The 23,742-nt window shown below is 51.0% G+C and overlaps 1 protein-coding gene and 1 non-coding gene across 6 annotated transcripts; both read left to right on the plus strand.

The window, feature by feature from the left end:
- Positions 1 to 505: 505 nt before the first annotated feature.
- On the plus strand, positions 506 to 23,399 carry MED24 (mediator complex subunit 24). 5 transcript variants are annotated; one of them, XM_065909975.1, is made up of 27 exons: positions 506 to 547; positions 962 to 1,150; positions 1,238 to 1,320; positions 9,040 to 9,078; positions 9,414 to 9,487; positions 9,851 to 10,083; positions 10,227 to 10,283; positions 11,699 to 11,810; positions 11,966 to 12,116; positions 12,417 to 12,530; positions 12,987 to 13,034; positions 13,641 to 13,723; positions 14,031 to 14,117; positions 14,406 to 14,517; positions 14,994 to 15,136; positions 15,666 to 15,703; positions 16,144 to 16,226; positions 16,527 to 16,705; positions 16,822 to 16,921; positions 17,228 to 17,403; positions 19,925 to 20,189; positions 20,438 to 20,619; positions 20,785 to 20,875; positions 21,157 to 21,256; positions 22,167 to 22,247; positions 22,520 to 22,668; positions 22,836 to 23,399. In XM_065909975.1, the coding sequence occupies exons 2-27, from the start codon at positions 1,021 to 1,023 to the stop codon at positions 22,950 to 22,952; spliced, it is 3,027 nt and encodes a 1,008-aa protein (XP_065766047.1). In that variant the 5' UTR covers positions 506 to 547; positions 962 to 1,020; the 3' UTR covers positions 22,953 to 23,399. The 5 variants fall into 5 exon arrangements, with proteins under 5 accessions (XP_065766047.1, XP_065766042.1, XP_065766046.1 ...); XM_065909970.1 differs by lacking the exon at positions 10,227 to 10,283 and having other exon boundaries at positions 22,113 to 22,247; XM_065909974.1 differs by lacking the exon at positions 10,227 to 10,283.
- On the plus strand, positions 15,961 to 16,064 carry LOC136150471 (small nucleolar RNA SNORD124). Its single transcript, XR_010659890.1, has one exon. It is a non-coding gene; the product is annotated as a small nucleolar RNA SNORD124 (small nucleolar RNA).
- Positions 23,400 to 23,742: the final 343 nt, after the last annotated feature.

The following is a 23,742-nucleotide window of genomic DNA, read 5'->3' on the forward strand; positions in this document are numbered from 1 at the left end:
GTCAGATTTTAGGGTGAAGGGGTGGGTGAGGTGTGATCAAATGACAGAGACTCAGTGTCGCTTTGGAATATAGCTGTAGAAAGGAGAAGAACTCTGGTAAATCTGGGGGTTTCGGAGGGAAAAAAAAGCCAGGAAAGAGAAAACATGGATGAACGTATGCCACACCCCTGTTGTGCCTACTAACTAGCGGGCACTGAAAGGGTGTCAGAATTTGATTTAAATGCTCGGTCGACAATGACGTTACTAGAAGAAACTTGATTGCGTTAGGCCTTTTGAGAGCCTTTCCCCCTAAGCCTCCTGAGTCTCCGAGATCCTCAGCTCCTACTCGTCTTTCCCTCAAGGAGAGAAACAATGCGGGCTGACTGGCTTCTCGCAGCTTCCGCGCTAGCTGAGTCCAAGGAACTGCAATTCCCAGAAGACATCGTGGTGTGACCGGTGTCTCGCTGCCTTCCTATTGGTTCGTGTTTGTTACTGTCAGCCAATAGAGAGCTAGCTCTTTTATAAGTGCCAAAATGGCGACACCTAGGATCTAGAACTAGATTGTCCGGTAGGCTTAAATTTGGGGAGGTGATGGATGGAAAGGAAATAGGGAATTATAGTTTCAGGGTTGGGGAGGGTGGAGGAAATGGCGGGGGGGAGAAATCTGGATTTGGGGTAGTAGTGGCTGAGGGACGCAGCCAGAGCTAAGGGCTTATTTAGGCAACCGGAGCTGGCTTAACCCCTTACTGCCCATTTATTCTTTGTAGTAAGCCCCTTTGGCACCCTCTTCTTACTTCTCTTGTTTAAAGAATGGTTCAGGAGGGAATAGCCTAATAGGATCCCTGTTTTGCCCCTTTCCCCCTTTTTTCCTTTCTATTTCCCTTTAATCTTCCTATATCGACCCCATTCCATCTAAGTCTGTGCTCCATCCCCTATCCCCCCGCCCGGTTCTTTTCCTCAGAATCCCTTTCCCTTTCTCTAGCTTGATTTCTCCAACCTCAAGGCTGACCGCTACCGGCCCGGTCTCCTCAGAGTGAAATCATGAAGGTGGTGAACCTGAAGCAAGCCATTTTGCAAGCTTGGAAGGAGCGATGGAGTGACTACCAGTGGGCAGTCAACATGAAGAAATTCTTTCCCAAAGGAGCCACCTGGGACATTCTCAACCTAGCAGGTCTTAAGTGAAGTAGGAAGGAAGGATGGGAGGGCTAAACCCAGAAATGTTGTAACACTGAGTCTTCCTTTGTTATTCTCCTTGCAGAAGCACTACTGGAGCAGGCCATGATTGGACCTTCCCCCAATCCTCTCATCCTGTCTTACCTGAAGTATGCCATTAGTAGCCAGGTAAACTCTTCTGCCTATTCCAGACGGGGTTTGAAGGTGAAAGGCTTGGAATACAGTTGTCAGCTCAAATTTTCTAGGTGAATTTGTTTGAACACATCATTTTTCTGAGCCTCAGTTTTCTTGTGAAAATAATACTCCTCCATTGGTTATGATGAATATTACATTACTCTATCAATAAATATTCACATATGCCCTGGGGATTTAGCTGTGAACAAGGTCTAATCCCAGCACACAGGTATTTAGTGAGTAATATAGGCATGTGAATAAGCAGTCAATCACAGGATGGGATTATGATATAGGACAGAGTACTATGGGAGTACATGGGAGGGATACCTAATCCCAACTTGAGCAACCAGGGAGGAAGTGATGTTTAAACCAAGACTTGAGTGTTGAGTGGGAATTAGCCGAAGAGATTGATGAGAGTGTACAAAGCAGAGAGAAAGAATATGCAGCAGTTGGGAGACAAACATCACATGATATTTAGGAATTGAAAATAACTTGATATACGGCTAGAGTAGGGTAGGGCTTCCCTGGTGGCTCAGTGGTAAATAATCTGCCTGCCAAAGCAAGAGACAGGGGTTCGATCCCTGGGTCAGGAAGATCCTCTGGAGAAGGAAATGGCAACCCACTCCAACACTGTTGCCTGGGAAATCCCATGGACAGAGGAGCCTGGCGAGCTACAGTCTATGGGGTCCCAAGAGAGTTGAAACACCACTTAGCAACTAAATAACAATGACTAGAGTAGCAATTTTGGCCTTAGGACATTTTATACTCTTAAAAATTGAGACTCCTGCAGAGCTTTTGTTTATATGTAATATATCTATTCATATTTACCACTTCAGAAATTAAAACAAAAAATTGAAAAAATACTTACGTATTTAAAAGTAACAAAAAGTAAACCCATTGTATATTAATATACATAACGTTTTAATGAAAAAGTAACCATATTTTCCAAAACAAAAATGAGTGAGGAAAGTAGCATTGTTTTACATGTTTGCAGATCTCTTTAATTCTGGCTTAATAGATTGCAGCTGAATTCTCATAGCTGCTTCTGCATTCAGTTGTTGCAATAGGCTGTTTCAGCTGAAGAAAATCTGGCCTTGCACATCAGATATTTAGCTTGAAAAAGAAAGAATATTTTAATAAGCCTTTCAGATAAATGTGGATATTCTGAAAGGTTTATTAAAATATTCTTGCCTTTGAATTAAACTTGAGTTTTAGTAACTGTGTCTACCTATGTCACTAACATCCAAAATAAGATAGACCCATTTCCATTCTCCCAGAAAGTTTCCTTGTGCCCTTTCTAGTCCATCTTCCTGTAACCACTAAATGTTTTCTATTCAGTTCAGTTCAGTCGCTCAGTCGTGTCTGACTCTTTTCGACCCCATGGACTGCAGCATGCCAGGCCTCCCTGTCCATCACCAACTCCCCATGTTTACTCAAACTCAGGTCCATTGAGTTGGTGATGCCATCCAGCCATCTCATCCTCTGTCGTCCCCTTCTCCTCTCACCTTCGATCTTTCGCAGCATCAGGATCTTTTCAGAGGAGTCAGTTCTTCACATCCGGTGGCCAAAGTATTGGAGTTTCAGCTTCAGCATCTTTTTCTATACCCATAGATTAATATTGCCTATATTTGGATTTCATAGAAATGAACTCGTATTTAGTATTAACTCTTAATGCTCTGTCTTCTTTTAACATAAATGTTGTTGAGCTTTATGTTGTTGTATATGTCAGTAGGTCATCCTTTTTTAAATTTGGTGAGTAGTATTCCTCAGTTGGCACGTAGTTCTTATGCTTCCTTTTTCCTCTTGGCATCAAGTCTCATTTCCATGTTAGCACATATTCATCTACTTTGTTGTTTTTTTTTGGCTGCGCTGGGTCTTCGTTGTGGCGCATGACTTTCTCTAGTTTTGGCTCTCAGGCTTCTCTAATTGCAGAGGACAGGCTCTCGAGTACCATGACTCAGTAGTTGCAGGCTCTCTAGTTGTGGTTCGTGGGCTCCCCTTGGCTTGTGGGATCCTAGTTCCCCAGCCAGGGATCAAACCTGTGTCTCCTGCATTGGAAGGAAGACTCTTGACCACTGGACCACCAGGGAAGTCCCTCCCTTGTTCTTTTTAACTGCTGCATACTGTTCCATATATACTTAATTTAGGTTGTTTTGAATTTTTTACCATTATAATCAGTGTTTCCTTGAATGTTCTTATACTTAACCTCTCTGCATATCTGGCACTGTTTCCCTAGAATAGATACACAGAAATGGAGTTGCTGGTTTGAAGAGTGCACATGTGTTAAATTATAATAGATCCTGCAAATTGCCCTCAAAAGATGATTCTGTCAATTTACACCTGCTTCCTAGTGCTTGAGAGTATTTCTCCACACCTTTTCCAGCATTGAATCTTTTAACATTTTTTTTCCAGAGAGAAAAAATTACAACATATTATAAGATGTATATCCACTATTGTGATGATGAGTATATTTTTTCATATGCTTATTGGCTCTTTGTATACATTCTGTGAATTACTTATGAATTTTGTTTGCCCATTTTTCTATCATTAGTTTGTTTTGTTTATTTTTTAAGTAAGAATTTTGTGTATGTACGTAAGTGGTAAGTCGCTTTAGTCGTATTTGACTCTTTACAACCCCATGGACTGTAGCCCACCAGGCTCCTTGGCCCATGGGATTTCACGGGCAAGAATACTAGAATGGGTTGCCATTTCCTTCTTCAGGGAACCTTCCTGACCCAGGGTTCAAACCTGCATCTCCTGCTTGGCAGGCACATTCTTTACCACTGAGAAACCTAGAAAGCCCATAAATCACATACCATACATTTTATGCATTTAAAGTGTACAGTTCACTGATTTTTAGTATATTTAGAATTGTGCAACCATTACCACAGTCAACTCAGACCATTTTTATCACCCCAAGAATTCTTACTGATTTTTGTGTCTTTTAATATGTTGTATCTTGTAATTGTTGTCTGTTATTTATGTTTTAAATTTTCTTTCTATCAGTTTTTAAACTTGTTTTCTTTTCTTAGCATGCAGAATTTTATTTATATTTTTTGCGGAGAGTGTAGTGCCACGTGGCTTGCAGGATCTTATTTCTCCAAACAGGAGTTAAACCCAGGCCCTTGGCAGTGAAAGTGAAGAGTCCTAACCACTGGACAACCAGAGTGTTCCCTAGAATTTTAAAAATGTATTTGTTTTCAGATTTAATTGCCTTTTTTCCTCTATATGACTTTTGTCTTTCATAAGGGCTTCCCTACTCCAAGGATCAAAATATAATCTTTCATTTCTGCCAACACTTCACTTTGTTTAACCCATTTAGAATTTATTCTGATATGAGGACGAGATCCAAATTTATTTGTTTTTCTGAATAGATAGACAATTAGCTTAAATGCCTTAATTGAATAAGCCATTCTTTTTTATATCTTAGATTCTCTGATAGACGAGAGTCTATCTCTTGACATTCTAGTGTATTTCATTAACATATTTGTCTTTTCTTGGACTGTTGCTTTACTATTTTAATTACTATACCTTTGAAGCATTTTTGATGCTTATTAGGCAAGTATTCCCTTAGTTGTTTTATTTTTCAAAAATTTCTTGGCTGTTTTCAGGCATTTTTCTTTTCCAGTCAGATTTTAGAATCAAGTTAAATTCTTAAAAAAGCCTATTGCATTTTGATTGGAGTTTCCTCGACTTTGTGGATTTGGGGAATTTGTAGGTTAATTTTGGAGAGATCACTCCGGTTGTAGTTTGAAGAATGAGTTGGAGGGAGGTGAGACAGAAGGCAGTGAGACAGTTTAGTGTGGCTTTTTTTTTCTTCTGTAAAGGACCAGATAGTAAATACTTTCAGCTTAGCTGGCCGTATGGTCTCTGTTACCACTGTTCTATCATTATTGCTCAGAAGCACATATTGGTGACATATAAATAAATGGATGAGGCTGTGCCCTGACATAACTTTATTTACCAAAAAAAGGTGATGAACCAGTTTTAGCTTGCAAGCTGTCATTTTCCAGCCCCTGATTTCTGCTGTTGCAGTGATTTAGGTAAAAGATAATACTGGCTTAAACTTGAGAAGTGGCAGCAGAAAAAAAAAAGATAAATTTAGGAACAATTTAGGAAGTGGTACTGAGAGGGTTTGGTGATTAATTGGATGAAGGGTGTGCAGGAGAGGAAGAAGTGAAGGGTAGTGTCTCAGTTTCTGATTCGGATATCAGATGGCTGATGGGATCTCAGGGAGACTGTGGGAGAAGAGCAGGACCATTGTCAGGGTTTGGTTGCAGGTAAGGTTGGAGATGCTTTATTTGATTCTGACCTCATTTCATGGAAGGTGCCTGTGTGGGTTGTCCAGGAGTAGACATTCAGTACGCAGTTGAACATCAGTGTTGGAGACGCGGAAGGAGAGGTTGATGCTGGAGTGGCAGTTTAGGAGTTGTTAGCCGCAGGTGATAATTGAAGCTATGGGCATGGATGAGATTTACCCAGAGAGAGCATGCAGAGGGAACAAAGAAGTGACCCAAGCCATATTTCTAAGGAACCAGTCACATTTCAGGAACATACATAGGAAAATAATTCCTCATAGGAATGTTCAAAGAAGGGACCAGTGAGGAACGAAGGAAAGCAAGAAGGTGTGATATTAAGAAAAGCCCAGGGGGACTTCCCTAGCGATTCAGTGGTTAAGACTCCGAGCTTCCATTCTAGGGGGCGCAGGTTCGATCCCTACTCAGGGAACTGAAATCCCACATGCTGTGCAGTGTGGCCAAGAAAATATAAAAAAAGAAAGAAAAAAAGAAAAGCCCAGGGAGGAGAGGATCGAAGGATGAGGAGGTGTTCCCTGGTGTGAGATGCTGCTGAGAGGTCAGTGAGATCAGAACTGAGAAGTATCTATGGGATTTGACAACAAGTTTGTTGATGAGCTTAATGAGAGATTCACGCAGTGGTGGTAAGGACAGAAGTGATTGGAGTGGGTCACATTGAGAACGGAAGCTGGGGAGGTAGAGGGTCGAGAACCCTTATGACTGAAGAGAGTGTGGTGGTTAATTGGAAGTGTAGGGTCTGCAGGAGGTTCTTGTAAAAATAGAAGAATCTTGAGATATGCAAACTGATGGGAAAGGCAAGAGAGGGTGGAGGCTGAAGTACCAGTGAGCGAGAAATAAATATATTTGAAAGACCTCCCTGACTTAAAAAGTGCAGTGCAAAATTAGTAATTTATTCTCCCCTCAGAGTCAAGAGGCTCTTTGGTCCAGTGCTATCTATGCATGGAGAAGGCACTTAGGAGCAGTTGAGGGCATAGAATGTGAAGAGAGGGGATTTGAGAGCAGCTGCAGGGTCCCTCTGGGCTGGCCAGGTGTGCTCTGGGCCTTGTAGATGGGCTCCAGTCTCGGGGGCTGGTGGTAGGTTAGAGCTTCTGTGTTGATAGATATATTAGGACTGGGATAGGTTGTAAGTCCTGCTGTGAAAAACAGTTCACCATGTGGGAAGTATTTTTAGGTCTCTGAAGTAGCAAGCCTCTCTTGATACTGTTAGCAGAAATTTACCAAACAGAATTCTCAATTTGGAGACCATAAATTCACAGTAATTGATGGCATCCCTTAAACGTACAGATTTGGGGGTTTCCTCTTGTAGTTTGGGGTCAGTTTCCAGTGGGAATGTCCAGCTCCCCCTTCAGGTTGGTATCCAGCAAGGTTCAGTTCACTGCCAAGCTCTTGCTATGGGGACATCAGTTATAAATAAACAAACACTCGCCTGGAACGTTACAGTCATCCTGCCCAGGCAGGCTCCCAACTTTCTGGCCACTGTCAGACACCAACTATGGCTTCACAGCAGGACCCGCTGAGAGTGGCACTAAACACTAATTTGTGTATTTAAGTCCTCTGTGTGTTGTCCCCCTCTTTATCCAAGAAATACTGGTTAAAAAATGTCTGAACGGAGAGCAGCCTGTTCACGTGATGGAGAAATTATACATGGAAGGCATTGCCAAGCATGTAAAATTCACCATACTGAATCACTGAGGGTGACTTAGCTTTCTTTTAAATCTTTGGAAATTTCTCTTCCTCTATGAGGCAGGTGATTAGCCTGACAGTTTCTATCATTGTATTCTGCTTTTCATTTTGATATATTTTGCCACTGATTTTGAGTGTAGAGTTGGAACTATTTTCTGTAGTCTTATTCATATTTGATCAGCATGCTATAATTATTTTTTTAAAAATATGACAACTTAAAAGCTCCTGGTAAAGTTTGGTTTCATTCAGGCCAGATTATTTCTTTTGAACTACATCTCTGATATTATAATGGTGATAAGTAGGTTTTACTAATAGAAAATTATGTTAAGGTAAAAGTTTTTTTAGAATGCTAGTTACTAGAATTCGTCAATCGAAAGCAGTAAAAACTTCCTGAGGACCTACTATGTCATAGCCCTTGGGCTAAGTTCTGGGGAAACATAAATTTAACTCTGTTTCTATTCTCAGGGAGCTCACTGTTCAGGTGGCATTTTGCAAAATATGCCTTGCAGTTATGTTAAATGAGATTCTTTGGTCAATAAATTGGAAAAGTATTGCTTGCCTCACCTCCAGTGATCTTAGAGATTTTCACTGTGTACAAGTTACATTAATGGGTAAGAGGAGTACTACAGTAAAGAAAGCTCTTTACTGAAAGAATCCTTTACTTTAAAGATAGCTCTTTGTATATGTTTATTTCAGAGTTTCTCAAATTCATTTCATGCAGAAGCTCTGTGTATGTGTGTGCATGTATAAAATTTCTTAACATCTTAAGGACCCTTTGGAGCAACGTCTCCCAATAGACCTTTCTGCAATGATAAAAATATTCTACCGAGTGCAGCCAAATAAATAAATAAAAATACTAAAAAAAATGTTCTGTATCTGCACTGTCCAGTACAGTGGCCACTAGCCCTATGTGGCTGATGAGCACCTGAAATGAGGCTAGTATGACTAAGGACCTGAGTCTGTAATGTTATTTAACTAATTTAAACTTAAACAGCCATGTGTGGCTGGCTGGTAGCTTCCCTGTTGGACAGTGCAGCTTTGGAAACTACTTTGGGAAATATTGCTCTGAGGGTGTGTTTTTACGTATTCATTCTGCAGACATTGTAGAATGAAGACACGTAGACTGTCTTCAAGGAGCTTCTAGTTTGGTGGGGCAGCAGGTGTCCACGGTGTCATGACGGGTCTAAAGGGATTGCTTAGTGCACTGAAGGAAGGATTTCAGCTTTGGGTGGTGTCCCAGAGGTGTCCTAGAGAGTGAGTGTGTATAATGAAATTCACTACAGATTTCAAAGTGTAAATGCTACCTGTTCACTGTGGGAACAGTTTGTATGTCTCCAGTTTTTGTCCAAATAAAATCACTCTTGGTAGGAGTAGTAGCAGTATCATGACCTCACGTGTTTCCATTCTTCTGCCCACCAGCAATCAAACCTTGTGCTGTGTGGTGAACAGTGAGTGGCAGGAGGGCATGAAACACGGCCCCTTTGAATCCCCCAAATGATCTTCTTGGTGCATTTATGCTGGTGCTGTCAGTGAGTTTGACAGAAGCAGGGATGGGCACAATGCCTGGTGTTACTGCCTGTCTTTGGGGCTTGTGGAAGGCCTCTTGAAGGGGTTGAGATTTCTAGATAGCTGCAGCAACTTGAAGTGTCAATGTTTGTTCCTCTCGATTGCACATACCCGTTGTCTGAACTTTATCTTTCTTCTTTCCCTCCAGATGGTGTCCTACTCCTCCGTTCTCACAGCTATCAGCAAGGTACGACCACAGCCACTCACAGCCTGGGTTGGGGGCGGGGGACAGAGATACGGTGTTGACATATGGGGCCCTACCTCCTTGACTGCTCTGATCATGTGACCTCTGGGGCTGGACCGTGAGCACAGCGTACCTCTGGCTGGCATGGCCGCCTTCCATTAGAGAGTGGGGGCTGGCAATTAGGAGCCAATTTCCAGCACTGAAAGGATGCCGAGTGTGGATCCTGTGGTTGGAGGAAAGATGAGTAGGGCTCCTGAAGGTGCCAGCTGCCTCATGTGGGAGACGGGGATATGGGGTGACCGGGACACTCCATCGCATCGCCTCTGTTCTCTCCACAGTTTGATGACTTTTCCCGGGACCTGTGTGTCCAGGCTTTGCTGGATATCATGGACATGTTTTGTGACCGACTGAGGTAATGGCAGGAGCGAGGGGCTTGCAACCTTCCATCATTATCTGAGTGTAAAGGAGAAGCTCCTGGCATGCAGGCCCAAACCATCTCTGTGGGTTCCCACACTTCTCCCCCACTTGCTCTTCGCACCCGCCCATCCCCATCTTTTCTACTTACTCTCTTAGGGCTAAAATGCCTCTGCTCTATTTGGAGTAGCTCATTTGAAATCTTACCCAGTGGAAGCCGACAGGGCAGTCTTCCCCAGGACTTTGCTAACTTCCCAAGTCTCTTCCCTAGTAAGGGAGGGCCAGGCACTCTGGGGAACATGGGTGTGGGTCGGATTTCAGCCTTTGGAGCGGAGACAGATTTTGCATCCTTTCCTGGTAGCTGTCACGGCAAAGCGGAGGAGTGCATCGGGCTGTGCCGGGCCCTGCTCAGCGCCCTCCACTGGCTGCTGCGCTGTACTGCAGCCTCTGCAGAGCGGCTCCGGGAGGGGCTGGAGGCTGGCACCCCAGCGGCCGGAGAGAAGCAGCTTGCTATGTGCCTGCAACGCCTGGAGAAGACTCTCAGCAGCACCAAGAACCGGGCCCTGCTCCATATCGCCAAACTGGAGGAGGCCTGTATGTCCCCTGGTTCCTTGAGCCCCACCCGCCACCACTCCCATAACCGGGTCTTTAATTGAGAGGGGAGAGGCAGGATGCCATCCCACTTTTTTCCAGGAGGATCTGAAATCATCCCACTTCCTTTTTTTTCTCCCCATAAGCATTGCATACATCCCAGGGACTTGGGCAGGGTGGCACCCGAGCCAATCAACCAACAGGTATTTACTGAGCATTATTGTATGCCCAGCACTGTGCCAGGTGCTGGGGGTGGGGGGCGGGGGGCTACCAAAGGAGCATGTGGCAGGGTCCCTGCCCTCAACGAGCATACCTGCTAGTGGGGAGCAAGGCTAGTATCTAGTATACGTGGAAAAAATGAGCAGACAAGACAAGCACATCATCCATCCTTGTGTTTGTCTTCATGTTACTCATCCTCTGAAAGCAAATGACGTTTGTGTTTGAGTGTTGCCTAAAAGATCCCTTTAAATGTGGTACCGGTCTGCTGTCGGGCCTGTTGTGCCATTTGCCTCTCAACTCAAGTGCAGATGTTAAATCCTGGAACCCTCCAGAGCCTGGGGATCAGACAGATCACCTGGTGGGAGGGAAGACAGGTATTGCTAGACATGGGGCCCAGGGACCACAGTCTTGCTGATGAGGCTTGGGATCATGGAAGGAACTCTTGTTCTTTGTAATGAGAGTGCTGGAATGAGTTACACCCAGATAGATCTTTAGGACCTGGTTGAAGAACTGGTTCTAGGATTCGTGTATTTATCACTTCTGAAAATATGGTTTATTGCCTGTGAGAAGTCCAGAAAGATGATCACTATGAAAAAATGGGCTCTGTGGACGGTTTCTTATCTATCGTGAGCACTTGATGAATGTTTATTGGCTGAAAAATGAATGAATTTTTGACTTAATTTTATTGGCTCTCAGGTCTTATCTTTTTCTTCTTTTTTTCCCCCCCTATGCTACATGGAGGTTAATGGGCTAGTTGGTGCCATTATTCTTCATTTGACCCTCTGAAAGTGTTAACTAGGATAAATGACTTACAATTAAGTGCTAAACTATACAGTGTAGATCATGAGTTCAGGCATTTAGGAGCAGGAGATCAGTGGGTTGGACCAGTTGGGTAAATTGTTAAAAGAGCTGGGGCTTGAACAGTGACTTAAAGGACAGTGAGAGTATGAGAGGCAGAGGTGAGTGGAGGGGCCCAGCGAGAGCAAAGGCCCAGATAGGGAGCGGCTGAATACAGAGGCTGTTTAGGAATCCAGCCTGACTGGGGTGGAGAGCAGTAGCCACTTGCAAGGCTGGCCCACTCTCGAAATGACTCGGGGCCACCTTCTTGTTCCGGCCACTGGACTTCTCTCTGTCACTGCCTGTGTTCTGTTGTGCCTCGTCTCTGAAGTCAGCTGCGAGCGACCCCTCGAAGTCGGGCCTCTGGGAATCGTTCCTGGTGGTTTCATCATTAGTGCTCACCCGCCCTTCTGGAAACAGTGCATGCTGCCCTCAGGTCCCCAGCCTCCATGCCATCCTTAGGGGAAGCCTCCCCATGTGGTTCTGTGGGCCCTGGGGTTTGGGGCCATCTCTCCCTCTCCTTGGGTTCCCATCCTCCTCCGCATTTCCTTCTCTCTGCCAGCCTCCTGGACGGCCATCGAGCATTGTCTCTTGAAGCTTGGAGAGATCCTGGCCAATCTCAGCAACCCCCAGCTCCGGAGCCAGGCTGAGCAGTGTGGCACGCTCATTAGGAGGTACCGGCGCTCGGGGTGACCCTGGGGAAGGGAGGGAGGGAAGGCCGTGGGGGTGGGCGGGCAGACGTGGCCCCTGGCCCCCACCCCTCTGCTCTCACCGCCTCGCCAACTCTGCCTTGCTCCCTGCACCCTGTCCCCTGTATGTGTCCCCTCAGCATCCCCACCATGCTGTCCATGCACTCTGAGCAGCTGCACAAGACTGGCTTCCCCACAGTCCACGCGGTCGTCCTGCTCGAGGGCACCATGAACCTGACCGGCGAGACGCAGCCCCTGGTGGAGCAGCTGATGATGGTGAAACGCATGCAGGTGGGAGGCCAGGGCGGTGCTCTGTCCCCACCGCGGGCCGGCCACGCGGGGCAGGAGGGAGGATTCTTCTGGTCTTCGCTAGGAGAGACAGGGTTTCTCCTGCTTCGTGGTGGGTCATGGATCCCACTCCTGGTGGTTCTGTCAGGTGGCGTGGCTCTGCCATCTCACCTGCCACCCCCGGTTCTTGCTCAGGAGTCAGGGAGGTGTCTCTGCTGCCTGGCTCTGACCTGCGGGTCCCCAAGGGTCAGGAGACTGGGGTGGGATGGGCACCCTCTTGCTCACCCTCGGGCCTTCCCACAGCATATCCCCACCCCGCTCTTCGTTCTGGAGATCTGGAAAGCCTGCTTCGTGGGGCTCATCGAGTCTCCTGAGGGCACAGGGGAGCTCAAGTGGACAGCTTTCACCTTCCTCAAGGTACCAGGGCCGTGGGAGCCACTGTCGGGATGGTTCTCAGGGGGGCGGCAACCCCCTGGACCTTTGCCCCAGGTTTCTCCCCTCCAGCTTCATGCCTAGCTTGCCCGGTCCCCCATTATCCAAAAGCCCCAAGGCTCTTCTGCCCGCTTGGCAGGGCTTTTCCGTGTCTTGGCACACAGGTGCCATGAGAGCAGTCCTCAGCCATGTTGGTGTGGGGCAGCTCTGGGAGCCCACTCTCACAAAGGGCACTTCCTCATTGAGCCGTGGAAGCGAGGCTCCCGGGCTCTGAGGCTGAGCGCCGGCATGTCTCATCTGGCTCTTAGAATGCTGTCACTCCCAGGGCAGGAGCGGCCCTGACTCCACCCAGAGCAGGGGGACTGAGGGAGTGTGCCTTTCGTTCTGGGTGAGAGAGAGAGGAGATTGAGCTTCCTGTTTTTCTCCCACCTCACCCTTCAGATTCCACAGGTTTTGGTGAAGTTGAAGAAATACTCCCATGGGGACAAGGTGAGTTAAAGAAATGAGATGGTGGGACTTTTCTGGTTGTCCAGCAGCTAAGATTCCACACTTCCAATGCAGGGGGCCTGGGTTCAGTCCCCGGTCAGGGAACTAGATTCTGTAACTAAGAGTGTGCATGCACAACTAAAGATCCCATGTGCTGCGTCTAAGACCCGGCGCAGTCAAATAAGAAAAAAAAAGAAAAGAAAGAAATGGGGAGTGGGCATGGGGACAGGTGAGTCCTTGGTTCTGCTCTGGAGAAAAGGGCCTGGGAGGGGTCGCATGGCCCGAGCTGGGCAGCAGGGCATTCTTGTGAGGGGCCGGGCTGGAGGCGGGGCCGTGCCTGAGCTGTGCATCCACGCACAGAAGGCAGCCAGGCTGCTCTGGAGGTGAGGGTGCCCGAGATGCCCAGGGCCAGCGTCCCAGGGCCAGGGCGCAGGACAGTGATGCCCCATGCTATTCCCGTTGGGTCGCTGGAGGCCAGCGGTGGGCACAGCCGACTTGTTGGCTACTCTACCCAGCAGTGTGTCCTTGTGAGCCTACAGTGCAGGCCGTGGGCGGAGCGGAGGACCTGGAAGTCAGATGGCAGTTTCTGGCTTTACTTTACTCTGGCAGGACTTTACTGAGGATGTCAACACAGCTTTCGAGTTCCTGCTGAAGCTCACACCATTGCTGGACAAAGCCGACCAGCGCTGCAAGTACGAGGCCCCCTGCTCACCTGACTTGACTGGAAGGAATTCTGGCTCTCCCCCTGCCCTCTGTGCCTGTCAGTACCAGGGGACCGTCTGCTTGTCCGCTCCCCTTGGCAGGGGCAGGAGGCAGCCACTCCATGGTTGCTGAAAGCCCGAGCCCCTCTGCCTTCCCTCAGGCTCTCACAGTGTTCTTCCTCCTGAACAAAGGAGGATGTCAGGCAGGGCCTCATTTCCCACCCCCACCACCCAGTAATCCCTGCAACAGGCCCCAGGGATGTTGTATCCCATCCCCCATCGTCTTTTTCCCTCACAGCTGTGACTGTACAAATTTCCTACTGCAAGAATGTAGCAAGCAGGGGCTTCTGTCTGAGGCCAGTATGAACAACCTCATGGCCAAGCGGTAAGTGGGCACTCCCTGGGGTGACCCAAGGGCCCCATGACCACTTGCCTCATGTCCAGCCTGGGCCGCTGGGTGCCTTTTCTCTCTTGTCTAGAGTTTGAGTGTAGGTGACAGGAACCATGTCAAGGGTTGCCAGGGACAAGAGACGCTGATTTCTGCAGACCAGGGTTTTGCACTGTTAGGGTTTTAACTCTCACCTTCCTTTGCTTCTGGACTGGAGGAGGGTATGTGTCAGGAATTCATCTCTGTTCCTCTTACCTTTCCTGGACCAACTGGTCCTGGCTACAGCAAAGCAGATCGGGAGCACGCCCCTCAGCTGAAGTCAGATGAAAATGCCAACATCCAGCCCAACCCCGGGCTGATCCTCCGCGCGGAGCCCACAGTCACCAACATCCTGAAAGTGAGCTCGCCCATCTCTGGCCCCCAGGGTCAGCCCTTCCCTCTTTCCAGGTTCCCTCTACTGCCAGATGGGTAAACAGGCCCCAGACCTCTCTCTCTCCTGTTTTCTTTGGAAGCTGAGCAAGGGGGAAGGTGAGGGAAGTGCCCTGGAAACGAGTGTGTGTTGAGCATTGCCAGTCAGCCTCGCGCTGTGGTGGGTGCTTTGCTTGCTTATGTGGAAACAGTGCCGAGTCTCCCAGCAGAGAGACCCCAGTCTGGCTCCCACTGACCCCACTGCCCTCACCCCAGTCTAGTTGAGAAGGGTGGATCCGAGAGCAGAGGATTCAGGGAACAGATTTCCAGCTTGGAGTCAGTTGTAGGGTAAATTGCAGGTCGTGGTCTCCCATAGAATGGAGACAGGCAGAGAGAGAAACTGCAGCTAGGCTGTATCTGGGAAGTTCAGTGTTCTCCAGGACCGGTGTCCTGTCTCGTCCCCAGACGATGGATGCGGACCACTCCAAGTCCCCGGAGGGGCTGCTGGGCGTCCTGGGCCACATGCTGTCCGGGAAGAGCCTGGACTTGCTGCTGGCTGCTGCTGCTGCCACTGGGAAGCTGAAGTCTTTCGCCCGGAAATTCATCAAGTAAGGAAGGTCGAGCCCCTGACCAGGGTCTGAGAGGCATGGCCGAAGGAGGAGAGGGCAGAAGAAGGGCAAGGCACTGGAGGCTCTGTCTCCCCAGAGATGCCAGGGCAGAGCATCCTAGCTGGAGACTGGGCAAGGGCTGGTTTTCTAAAGTGAAGAGTGTTTTGCTTTTCAGCCAAGGCTGGTGCGGAGGAGGTGTTTGGTGAGGTGTCGAGGTGTTGAACAGTGGCTGGGGAGAGATTGCTTTCATACCCACTTATTAATAAGGGGCTCTCACATTCTGCTGACCTTTTGGATTGACCTGGAATTTGATGTATAGAACATGGCTCCATTCAGCGAGCAGTTCTCTAGGGCTTGGAATCTTTTAAAAATAGAAAGAGTTCTTGTTTCTGTAGCAGTGATGTTCCGTTTAAGTTGAACCCACAATTCAGACTCCAGTGATCGCCTCTTGAGTGGGCGGAGCCCCCGACCCCGGCCGATGCTCAGCCCTGACCCTGGTTGATGCCACCTGTCTCCATTCCTTCCACAGTTTGAACGAATTCACAACACACCGCAGCGAAGAGAGCAGTAAGTCAGCTCTGCACACTGCAGACCCGGGGGCGCTGAAGGAGGGGTGTGGGGGAGAGAACAGGGGAGGAAGAGGATGCCTTTGCTTATCCTGGGGAGGCTGTGTGCTCCCCTGGGGATGACTGACTGGAGCTTTTGGGGAGCCTCAAAAGAGGGTCATGCTGGGAAGAGCTTTCTTCCCAGACCACCGTCTGCCTCTCTCCATCAGCATGATGAGTTGGTCAGGTGTTGCGGGGGAAGGAGGGCTTAGGAGTCTTTGGTTCCAAGGAAGGGATGATGTTCCAACTGAAACTCAAGAAAAGGATTCTGAGCCTTAGAGCTTTGAAGGAGCCACTCGTTCCCTGACCTTCCTTGAGGTAGTTCCTGAGCCCCTGGCAACCCAGCCGAGGCCTCCGGGCCCCTGCCTGAGGCTGCGGGGTCAGCCTTCTCATCCTTCACAGCCAAGGCGGCCTCGGTTCGAGCCTTGCTCTTTGACATCTCCTTCCTCATGCTATGCCACGTGGCCCAGACCTATGGCTCAGAGGTGAGTGAGGGGGAGCGGTCAGCATTGGGGTACCAAGTGGGTACAGAGGAGACAGAAACAGCCGATCACTTTTCCCGCCTCACCCTTGCCCCACACACACATCTGCGTCCCAGGCCAGTTTGTGCTCCTGGTTGCGCCAGCGCGCAGTCAGCAGATGCCCCCGGTCGTGTCCCGAGTCCGTCAGTGCCGCACACACCACCAGGTGGCGGCAGAGCCCCGTCCTCCTCCCGCAGAGTTCAGGCCCGGAGCCGGCAGGGCCCGAGGCACAGGCTGCTGCGCCCCCGCCCCCTCCTCTCTCAGGTGATCCTGTCCGAGTCCAGCGCAGGCGGAGAGGTGTTCTTCTTTGAGACCTGGATGCAGACGTGCATGCCCGAGGAGGGCAAAATCCTGAACCCGGATCACCCCTGCTTCCGGCCCGACTCCACCAAGGTGGAGTCTCTGGTGGCTCTGCTCAACAACTCCTCGGAGATAAAGCTGGTGTCAGTGGCTGGGCGCCCGCTCCCGGGGTGGTGGGCGCGCAGGCTTGGACCCCCTCCCTCAGCCCTCCCACGCCCCCCAACCCGTGGTGTTTTCTCCCGCCCCCACCCCCGTGTAGGCAGATGAAGTGGCACGAAGCCTGTCTCAACATTTCGGCGGCCATCCTGGAAATCCTCAACGCCTGGGAGAATGGGGTGCTAGCCTTTGAGTCCATCCAGGTAGCCCCCCTTTTCAGCAACTTTCCTCTTCCCTAAGGTACAGACAGTCTAATAGTCGCTACATTTCATAAAAACAAAAAGACCCTTCCTCCAGGGGCCCGTATGTGGCTATTGGTCTCCCCTATAGTCATAGTCTTACCTACCTCCCCTCAACCAGGTGGCTTTAGGGAAACCAAGCTTGTGGTGAGAACAGGCGTGGACGTGGCCCCGGACCCCACTGCTCTGCTGACTTGCTCACAGAGGCCAGGGCAAGTGATGGCCATGGAGGGGGTGAGAGGCCCCAGTCACTCTTTTTCCCTCCCCCAGAAAATCACGGATAATATCAAGGGGAAGGTATGCAGTCTGGCAGTGTGCGCCGTGGCTTGGCTCGTGGCCCACGTGCGGATGTTAGGACTGGATGAGCGTGAGAAGTCGCTGCAGATGATCCGCCAGCTGGCAGGGCCACTGTACAGCGAGAACACCCTGCAGTTCTACAACGAGAGGTCAGCGGCCCGTCCCCTGCCTTCTCCAGCTCTGCGGGCCTGTCATGAGAAGTCAGCCCCTCCAGTAACCACTCTTCCTCCTTTTCTCTTGCCCTCTTTTGGAAAATCATCTGTTTATTTATTTAGGCTGCACTGAACACCTTGGGTCTTCATTGCTGTGCACGGGCTTTCTCCAGTGGCGGCGAGCGGGCGCCACTCTCTCGTTGTGGTGTGTGGGCCTCTCACTGCGGTAGCTTCTCTTGTTGTGGCACACGCGGGCTTAGTCGCTCATGACATGTGGAACCTTCCCACACTAGGGATCAAACCCGTGTCCCCTGCACGGGCAGGTGGATTCTTAGCCACTGCACCACCAGGGAAGCTCCCCCTCTTCTCATACCTCCCCAGACATGCCGCTCGTCTGCTCACTCACATTCTCAATCACATCTTCACTCACTGACTCAGCAGTGCTTGTGTGTGTCTTCGTGCCGGGCGTGTTTATAATCCAGCATGTGGTGTGTGTGTGCCGATCTCCAGACCCCAAACGACCAGGGTTCCTCCCCCCCGAACTTGAGTCTGGGGGCACTTGCTGGTGGGAAAGTGCTTATCTTAGGTCTGTCCCTCTCTAGGAACTGTGGAGCCCCTCTGTAGTGTTTACAGGCTATGGGCCTGTCCACCCCCTCCCTACCCTGCCCCCACCCCATCTTCTGTGACTTTTTCTTCCCTGGACTTTTCAGAGACTTGGAAGACCTCCCTAGCAACTTCAGCTATGTTGAGTTCAGGGGAGTGTGGCTTTGTTTACCCATCCAATAAGGTTTTTTAAAACATTGTGGTAAAAAAAAATGCATAATCTAAAATTTACCACTTCAACCATTTTTAAGATAACAGTTCAGTATTTTTTTTTTTCTGACTGTGCTGAGCCTTCGTTGCTGCACACGGGCTTCCTCTAGTTGTGGTGAGCTGGGACTGCTCTTCATTGCAGTACATGGGCTTCTCATCGTGGTGGCCTCTCTCATTGCGGAGTGTGGGCTATGTAGGGTGCTTGGGCTCAGCAGTTGTGCCTCTCAGGCCCTAGAGTCTGTAGGCTTCAGTAGTTGTGGCGTGCAGGCTTTGTTGCTCTGAGACATGTGGAATCTTCCCAGCCCAAGGATTGAACCTGTGTTCCCTGTACCAGCAGGTGGATTCTCCACTGTACCACCAGGTCCAGAGGTACGGTTCAGTAGTGTGTTTATAAGTATATTCACCTTGTTGTGGAGCATCTCTAGAATGTTTTCATCTTGTAACTCTGAACCTGGACCAACAACAACCCTTCCTGTTCTTCCTCCAGCCCCTGGACCAATTAAACAACACCCCTTCCTGCCCTTCCCCAAGCACCTGGCAACCACCATCCTAGCTTCTGTTTCTGTGAATTTGACTACTTTAGATCCGCCATATATGTGAAATCATATCATGTTTATCTTTTGTGGTGGGCTTATCTCACTTTGTGTAATGTTCCTCAAAATTCAACGACATCATCCATGTGTCAGGACTTTCTTGCTTTTTTAAGGCTGGATGATATTCCATTGTATGTATATGTTACATTTTGCTTATCTGTTCCTCAGCTGATGGACACATGGATTTCTTGCACTTCTTGGCTGTTGTGACTAGTGCTGCTATGAATGTGGGCGTGCATCAAACCTTAAGTTATGAGTGATGACCCACAAGGTAGCCATCAGAATGTCTTTTAAGCAAAAAAATCGAAACTCTGAACTGACATGAGATCGGAAGGGTCTTTTTCCCCTGGCACCTACTCTGTTCTTCGCCTCCTTCCTCATCCTCCTGCCACTAATCAGGGAGTGTTTTCTCTGATATAATGCATTCTGAGCATCCTGACTGCGGTCGGGGAAATCTGTGGCTCCATCCTGCAGGTGGGAAAGGCGGCTATGAGAGTCATGGTGACTTTCCCACCCCGCCGTGTTCCCTGAACAGTTAGCACTCAGGCCCAGGCCTGCATTCACCGTCAGAGACTCCTGTCATGAGGAAATTCCTGGATGTACTTATACTTACTTGCCCAGCTACCAAGGGCCGGGAAGAGTCTTGTGGGGCAGCCCTTGGGTTCCTGTCCTGGAAGTAACAGTTTACTTTGGGAGGAAGCCAAGGCCGGGTGGGGAACCCCCCCCAAGCACTCAGCCTAGAGGGAAGTGATTGTATTTATCAATATTGACGCCAGAGGATGGGGAGGCCCGGGCCTGGAGGGTAGGGGAAGTTGGAGGGAGAGACTGAGAGAGAGAAAAAGTATGACTATATTGCTGAAATGACCTAAGAGGCAAGTGCCCTGCTGACCCTCCACAGGCTCCGTGCTGGCACAGAGCTGGTGGGGTCACGTCTGCTCGGGATTTGCAACTTCCTCTTGTCCCCCCACCCCCACCCCCCTGCACAGAATGGGGCTGATTGCCTGGTTCCTGGTTCCGTAAGCCTAATCCTGGGAGGAGTGGGGCCTGGATGTTTCCACCCCGACTCCCACCCCAGCTGTTGAACCTGCTGGCCCTCTCTCCCTCCCCCCCAGGGTGGTGATCATGAGCTCCATCCTGGAGCATATGTGTGCGGACGTGCTGCAGCAGACCGCCACGCAGATTAAGTTCCCCTCCACGGGCATGGACACCATGCCCTACTGGAACCTGCTGCCCCCCAAGCGGCCCATCAAGGAGGTGCTGACGGACATATTTGCTAAGGTGCTGGAGAAGGGATGGGTGGACAGCCGCTCCATCCACATCTTTGACACCCTGCTGCACATGGGCGGTGTCTACTGGTTCTGCAACAACCTGATTAAGGTATGGGAGTGCTGGGGGTGGGCAACGGGAGCAGGCATCCTCAGACTGCCAGAGACAGGCCTGATGGGACTGAGCTGGGTCTGCTTGTCTGGCTCCCCAGCCTGACGAATCCCAGCTCGAGAAGGCTCCTTGGGCTCCAGAGGCTGGTCCTCGCCTGGGGCGCTCCTGGGCTCTGAGGGGAGCTATGGGGTGTCATTGCCCCCTGTTGAGAGTCCTCAGCTCCTGGGTCCCCCTCCTCTGCCCCCCAGGAGCTGCTGAAGGAGACGCGGAAGGAGTACACGCTGCGCGCGGTGGAGCTGCTGTACTCCATCTTCTGTCTGGACATGCAGCAGGCGGCCCTGGTCCTGCTGGGCCACATCCTTCCGGGCCTGCTCACCGACTCCTCCAAGTGGCACAGCCTCATGGACCCCCCTGGCACCGCTCTCGCCAAGTAGGGTTCCGTACGGAGCCTCCAGTCCCCCAGCCCGATGTCAGGCACCCCGCCTGGGCCCCGCCCTGGAAGCTGGACTGCGGGGCAGCCCTGTTGGGTGGGGCCTGGTCTGCGGGCGCAGAAGCCCCCTTTGATTCCCCCCCTTCTCCTGGACCCCTTTGCCAGGCTGGCTGTCTGGTGTGCCCTGAGTTCCTACTCCTCCCACAAGGGGCAGGCGTCCTCCCGCCAGAAGAAGAGACACCGGGAAGACATCGAGGTAGGAGGGCACCCCTTCCCGTTCCCTTGCCCGCAGACGTGCGCTGAGCCTTTCTTTAAGAGGCGCCTTCCTGGGCACAGGCAGCCAGGCATGGCCCCTGCCCCTGGGCCACTGTGTGGGGAGGGTCTCTCCCTAGGGTGGTGGGAGGCTGGGGAAAGGGACCGTGCCCTCTGGGAGTTACTGCCTGTGGGGACTTGACTCCCAGCTGAGTTCCAGCCCCCTCTCTCATCCTGGGAGATGTGGGGGTGCAGGGGTGGTGATGTGACTCCCCTGCCCCCCAGGATTACATCAGCCTCTTCCCCTTGGACGACATGCAGCCCTCGAAGCTGATGCGCCTGCTGAGCTCCAATGAGGAAGACGCAAATATCCTTTCGAGTCCCAGTGAGTGTGTGGACGGGGCCAGGCAGCCGCTTCCTTTCTGGGAGTTCCCGCCTGCAGAGAGCCGCTCTGTTCTGGCCCCAGCATCCCTCTGGCTGGCCCGAGGGGGCGTGGTAGGCGTTTGCCCCCCTCTGTCCCTACGGCTGCCCGGTTTCCTGCCCTGGAGACCCTGGAGGTGGCTGTGATCTCTCCCTCAGGGTTGGAGCTCTGCTACCCAGATCCCAGCCCAGCCCAGGGTGCACAGCTGGCCCCTCCCCACCCCTCACCCCAGTGAGTTCACTGCCTCAGGCACAGACTGTGCCCTTGACTCACAGCCCTGACCTTTCTTCCCCTGAAATGGGCCCTGAAGCCCGGAGCAGGCCTGGGCTGGGACAGGACTGCTCCCCTCTCTTCCTGTCAGGAGGACAGCCCCCCCCACCTGCTTCCCTAGATATCACTACCTCTCCCTGGCAAGGGGTGTCCTGTGGCATTTAGTTTTTCCTGTTTCCAGAGGTTTCTCCTGAGCCTGGGGCTTCCTCTGGGGCCTTGAGGGATTGGGGTCTAGTGTGCTTGAGCAGAGGAAAGATGAAGGGTCTGCCACCCACAGACCCCTTGGCTAGCTGCTTGGCTAGTGACCCTTGGCTAGTAGTTTAGCAAATCTTAGTCTCTGCTTCTTTGTCTGTAAAACGGAGATGTGAGGATTTAGTGGTTTCACCTGGGTACAGCCTGCAGGTTGGTGCCTGGTGGTGCCGACCAACGTTAGTTCTTCTCTCTTTTCTGCTTGTGGGGGTGTCTGTATTTGGGCCCCATGTGGCTGGACCCAAGGACCTTCTCCGTGTGGGCTCGCCACTCCTGAGGGTGAGAGCTTCCCCTGGGACAGTGGTTTTGATTACAGGAGGCCGTTTCCTCTATGCTCCCGCATTTGTCCCCACAGCTGACCGGTCCATGAGCAGCTCCCTGTCGGCCTCCCAGCTCCACACGGTCAACATGAGAGATCCGCTGAACCGAGTCCTGGGTGCGCCCTCCCACCCCAGCTCCCGAACCTCGTCTCCTATTCTTCCTTCCCTTCCTCACCTCTGGCCCATCTCCCCTGACCGCCAGCTCTCCTCTCTCCCCCAGGCCCTCATCGAGTCCTTCTCTGGCTCGCCCTCAGCTTTCTTAAGTACTTTTTCTTTCTGTTGTCCCCATTTTGGGGACACCCTTGGCACTTCTGTCTTCTCCCAGAATCTGACCTCTTCCCAAGCACTTCTCATGGATTCTTCTCCTTCCTGCCTCTTTTCCACATAGCCAACCTGTTCCTGCTCATTTCCTCCATCCTGGGCTCTCGGACCGCCGGCCCCCACACGCAGTTTGTTCAGTGGTTCATGGAGGAGTGTGTGGACTGCCTGGAGCAGGGCAGCCGAGGCAGCATCCTGCAGTTCATGCCCTTTACCACTGTGAGTACCCCCTCACCCCCGCGCCCGGGCCCCGGCCTGCCCCCTCTAGCTCAGAGCCGGTCAGCAAGTCTCGGGAGGGCTCAGGGTCCAGTGGCCAGTAGGGAGGGGCTTCTTCCCCGAGACATCACGCCCACCACCACCCCACTTAGCTTCTGTCTGTCTGACAGGTATCGGAACTGGTGAAGGTGTCGGCCATGTCCAGCCCCAAGGTGGTTCTGGCCATCACGGACCTCAGCCTGCCCCTGGGCCGCCAGGTGGCCGCCAAAGCCATCGCCGCCCTCTGAGGGGCTTGGAGTGGCCACGGGGGCTGGCGGGAGGGCTCCAGCCCCATGCGCCTCAGAAGGGAACGTGCAGCACGATGAGCCAGCGTTGCTCACATCCACATGATGTAACCTCCCTTGGTCAGTGTCCAGATCTTTCCCCCTGCTCCTGACTCCTGACCTCTAAGATGGCTCCCAGTTTCTTTCATAATTTCCTCTCCCCACTGCCAGTACCTTATGTGCGTGAGCAGCCTGGTTCCTTAACTCAGAGCGGGCTCACTTCAACACCCCCCACCTCACCCCCACCCACCTGCTCGTCCTCCTTCCAAGAGTGGATTTACCTCCGAGGAACTTCACGGGTGTGGTGGGTGTGTGTGTGTGTATATATAAATATGTATGTATGTTTTTTTTACACGAGATGTGTTTACCTCCTCTCAGTTGTAAATAAAGGCCTCATGGATCCCTTTATAACCATCGGTGCGGTGTCTGACGTGGGGGGGAGCACTGTCTTCTTGGCACCCGTGTGGTCTGGTGGTAGAGGAGGCAGGCGAGGTGTTCAGGGGAGGGCTGGGCTCAGCTTCCCGTGTTTGTCCGCTCGGTAGGGGCAGGGCAGGGCACGGGAGCAGCTTCCCTTCCTCATACCTGCCAGCTGCCTCCCCCTGCTCGCAAAGTCAGATTTACTCTGAAAAGGGAGAGGTTTTGGCTGAGGGCCCCGCTGGTGCTGGGGTAGGGTGTCTTGTTCGTTCCGATGTTTCCCAGCCCTTCCAAGCCCCACCCAGAGTCTCACTGACCTGGAGTTTCCTCTCCGGAGGAG

The sequence above is a fragment of the Muntiacus reevesi genome, chromosome 18, assembly GCF_963930625.1.
Source record: "Muntiacus reevesi chromosome 18, mMunRee1.1, whole genome shotgun sequence".
Taxonomy (NCBI): domain Eukaryota; kingdom Metazoa; phylum Chordata; class Mammalia; order Artiodactyla; family Cervidae; genus Muntiacus; species Muntiacus reevesi.

Coding starts and splice junctions, on each gene's coding strand:
- MED24 (XM_065909975.1), top strand. CDS start 1,021: ATGAAGGTGGTGAACCTGAAGCAAGCCATTTTGCAAGCTTGGAAGGAG. Junction 9,079..9,413: donor TTCTCACAGCTATCAGCAAG/GTACGACCACAG, acceptor TTCTCTCCACAG/TTTGATGACTTTTCCCGGGA. Junction 20,190..20,437: donor TCTGCAACAACCTGATTAAG/GTATGGGAGTGC, acceptor TCTGCCCCCCAG/GAGCTGCTGAAGGAGACGCG.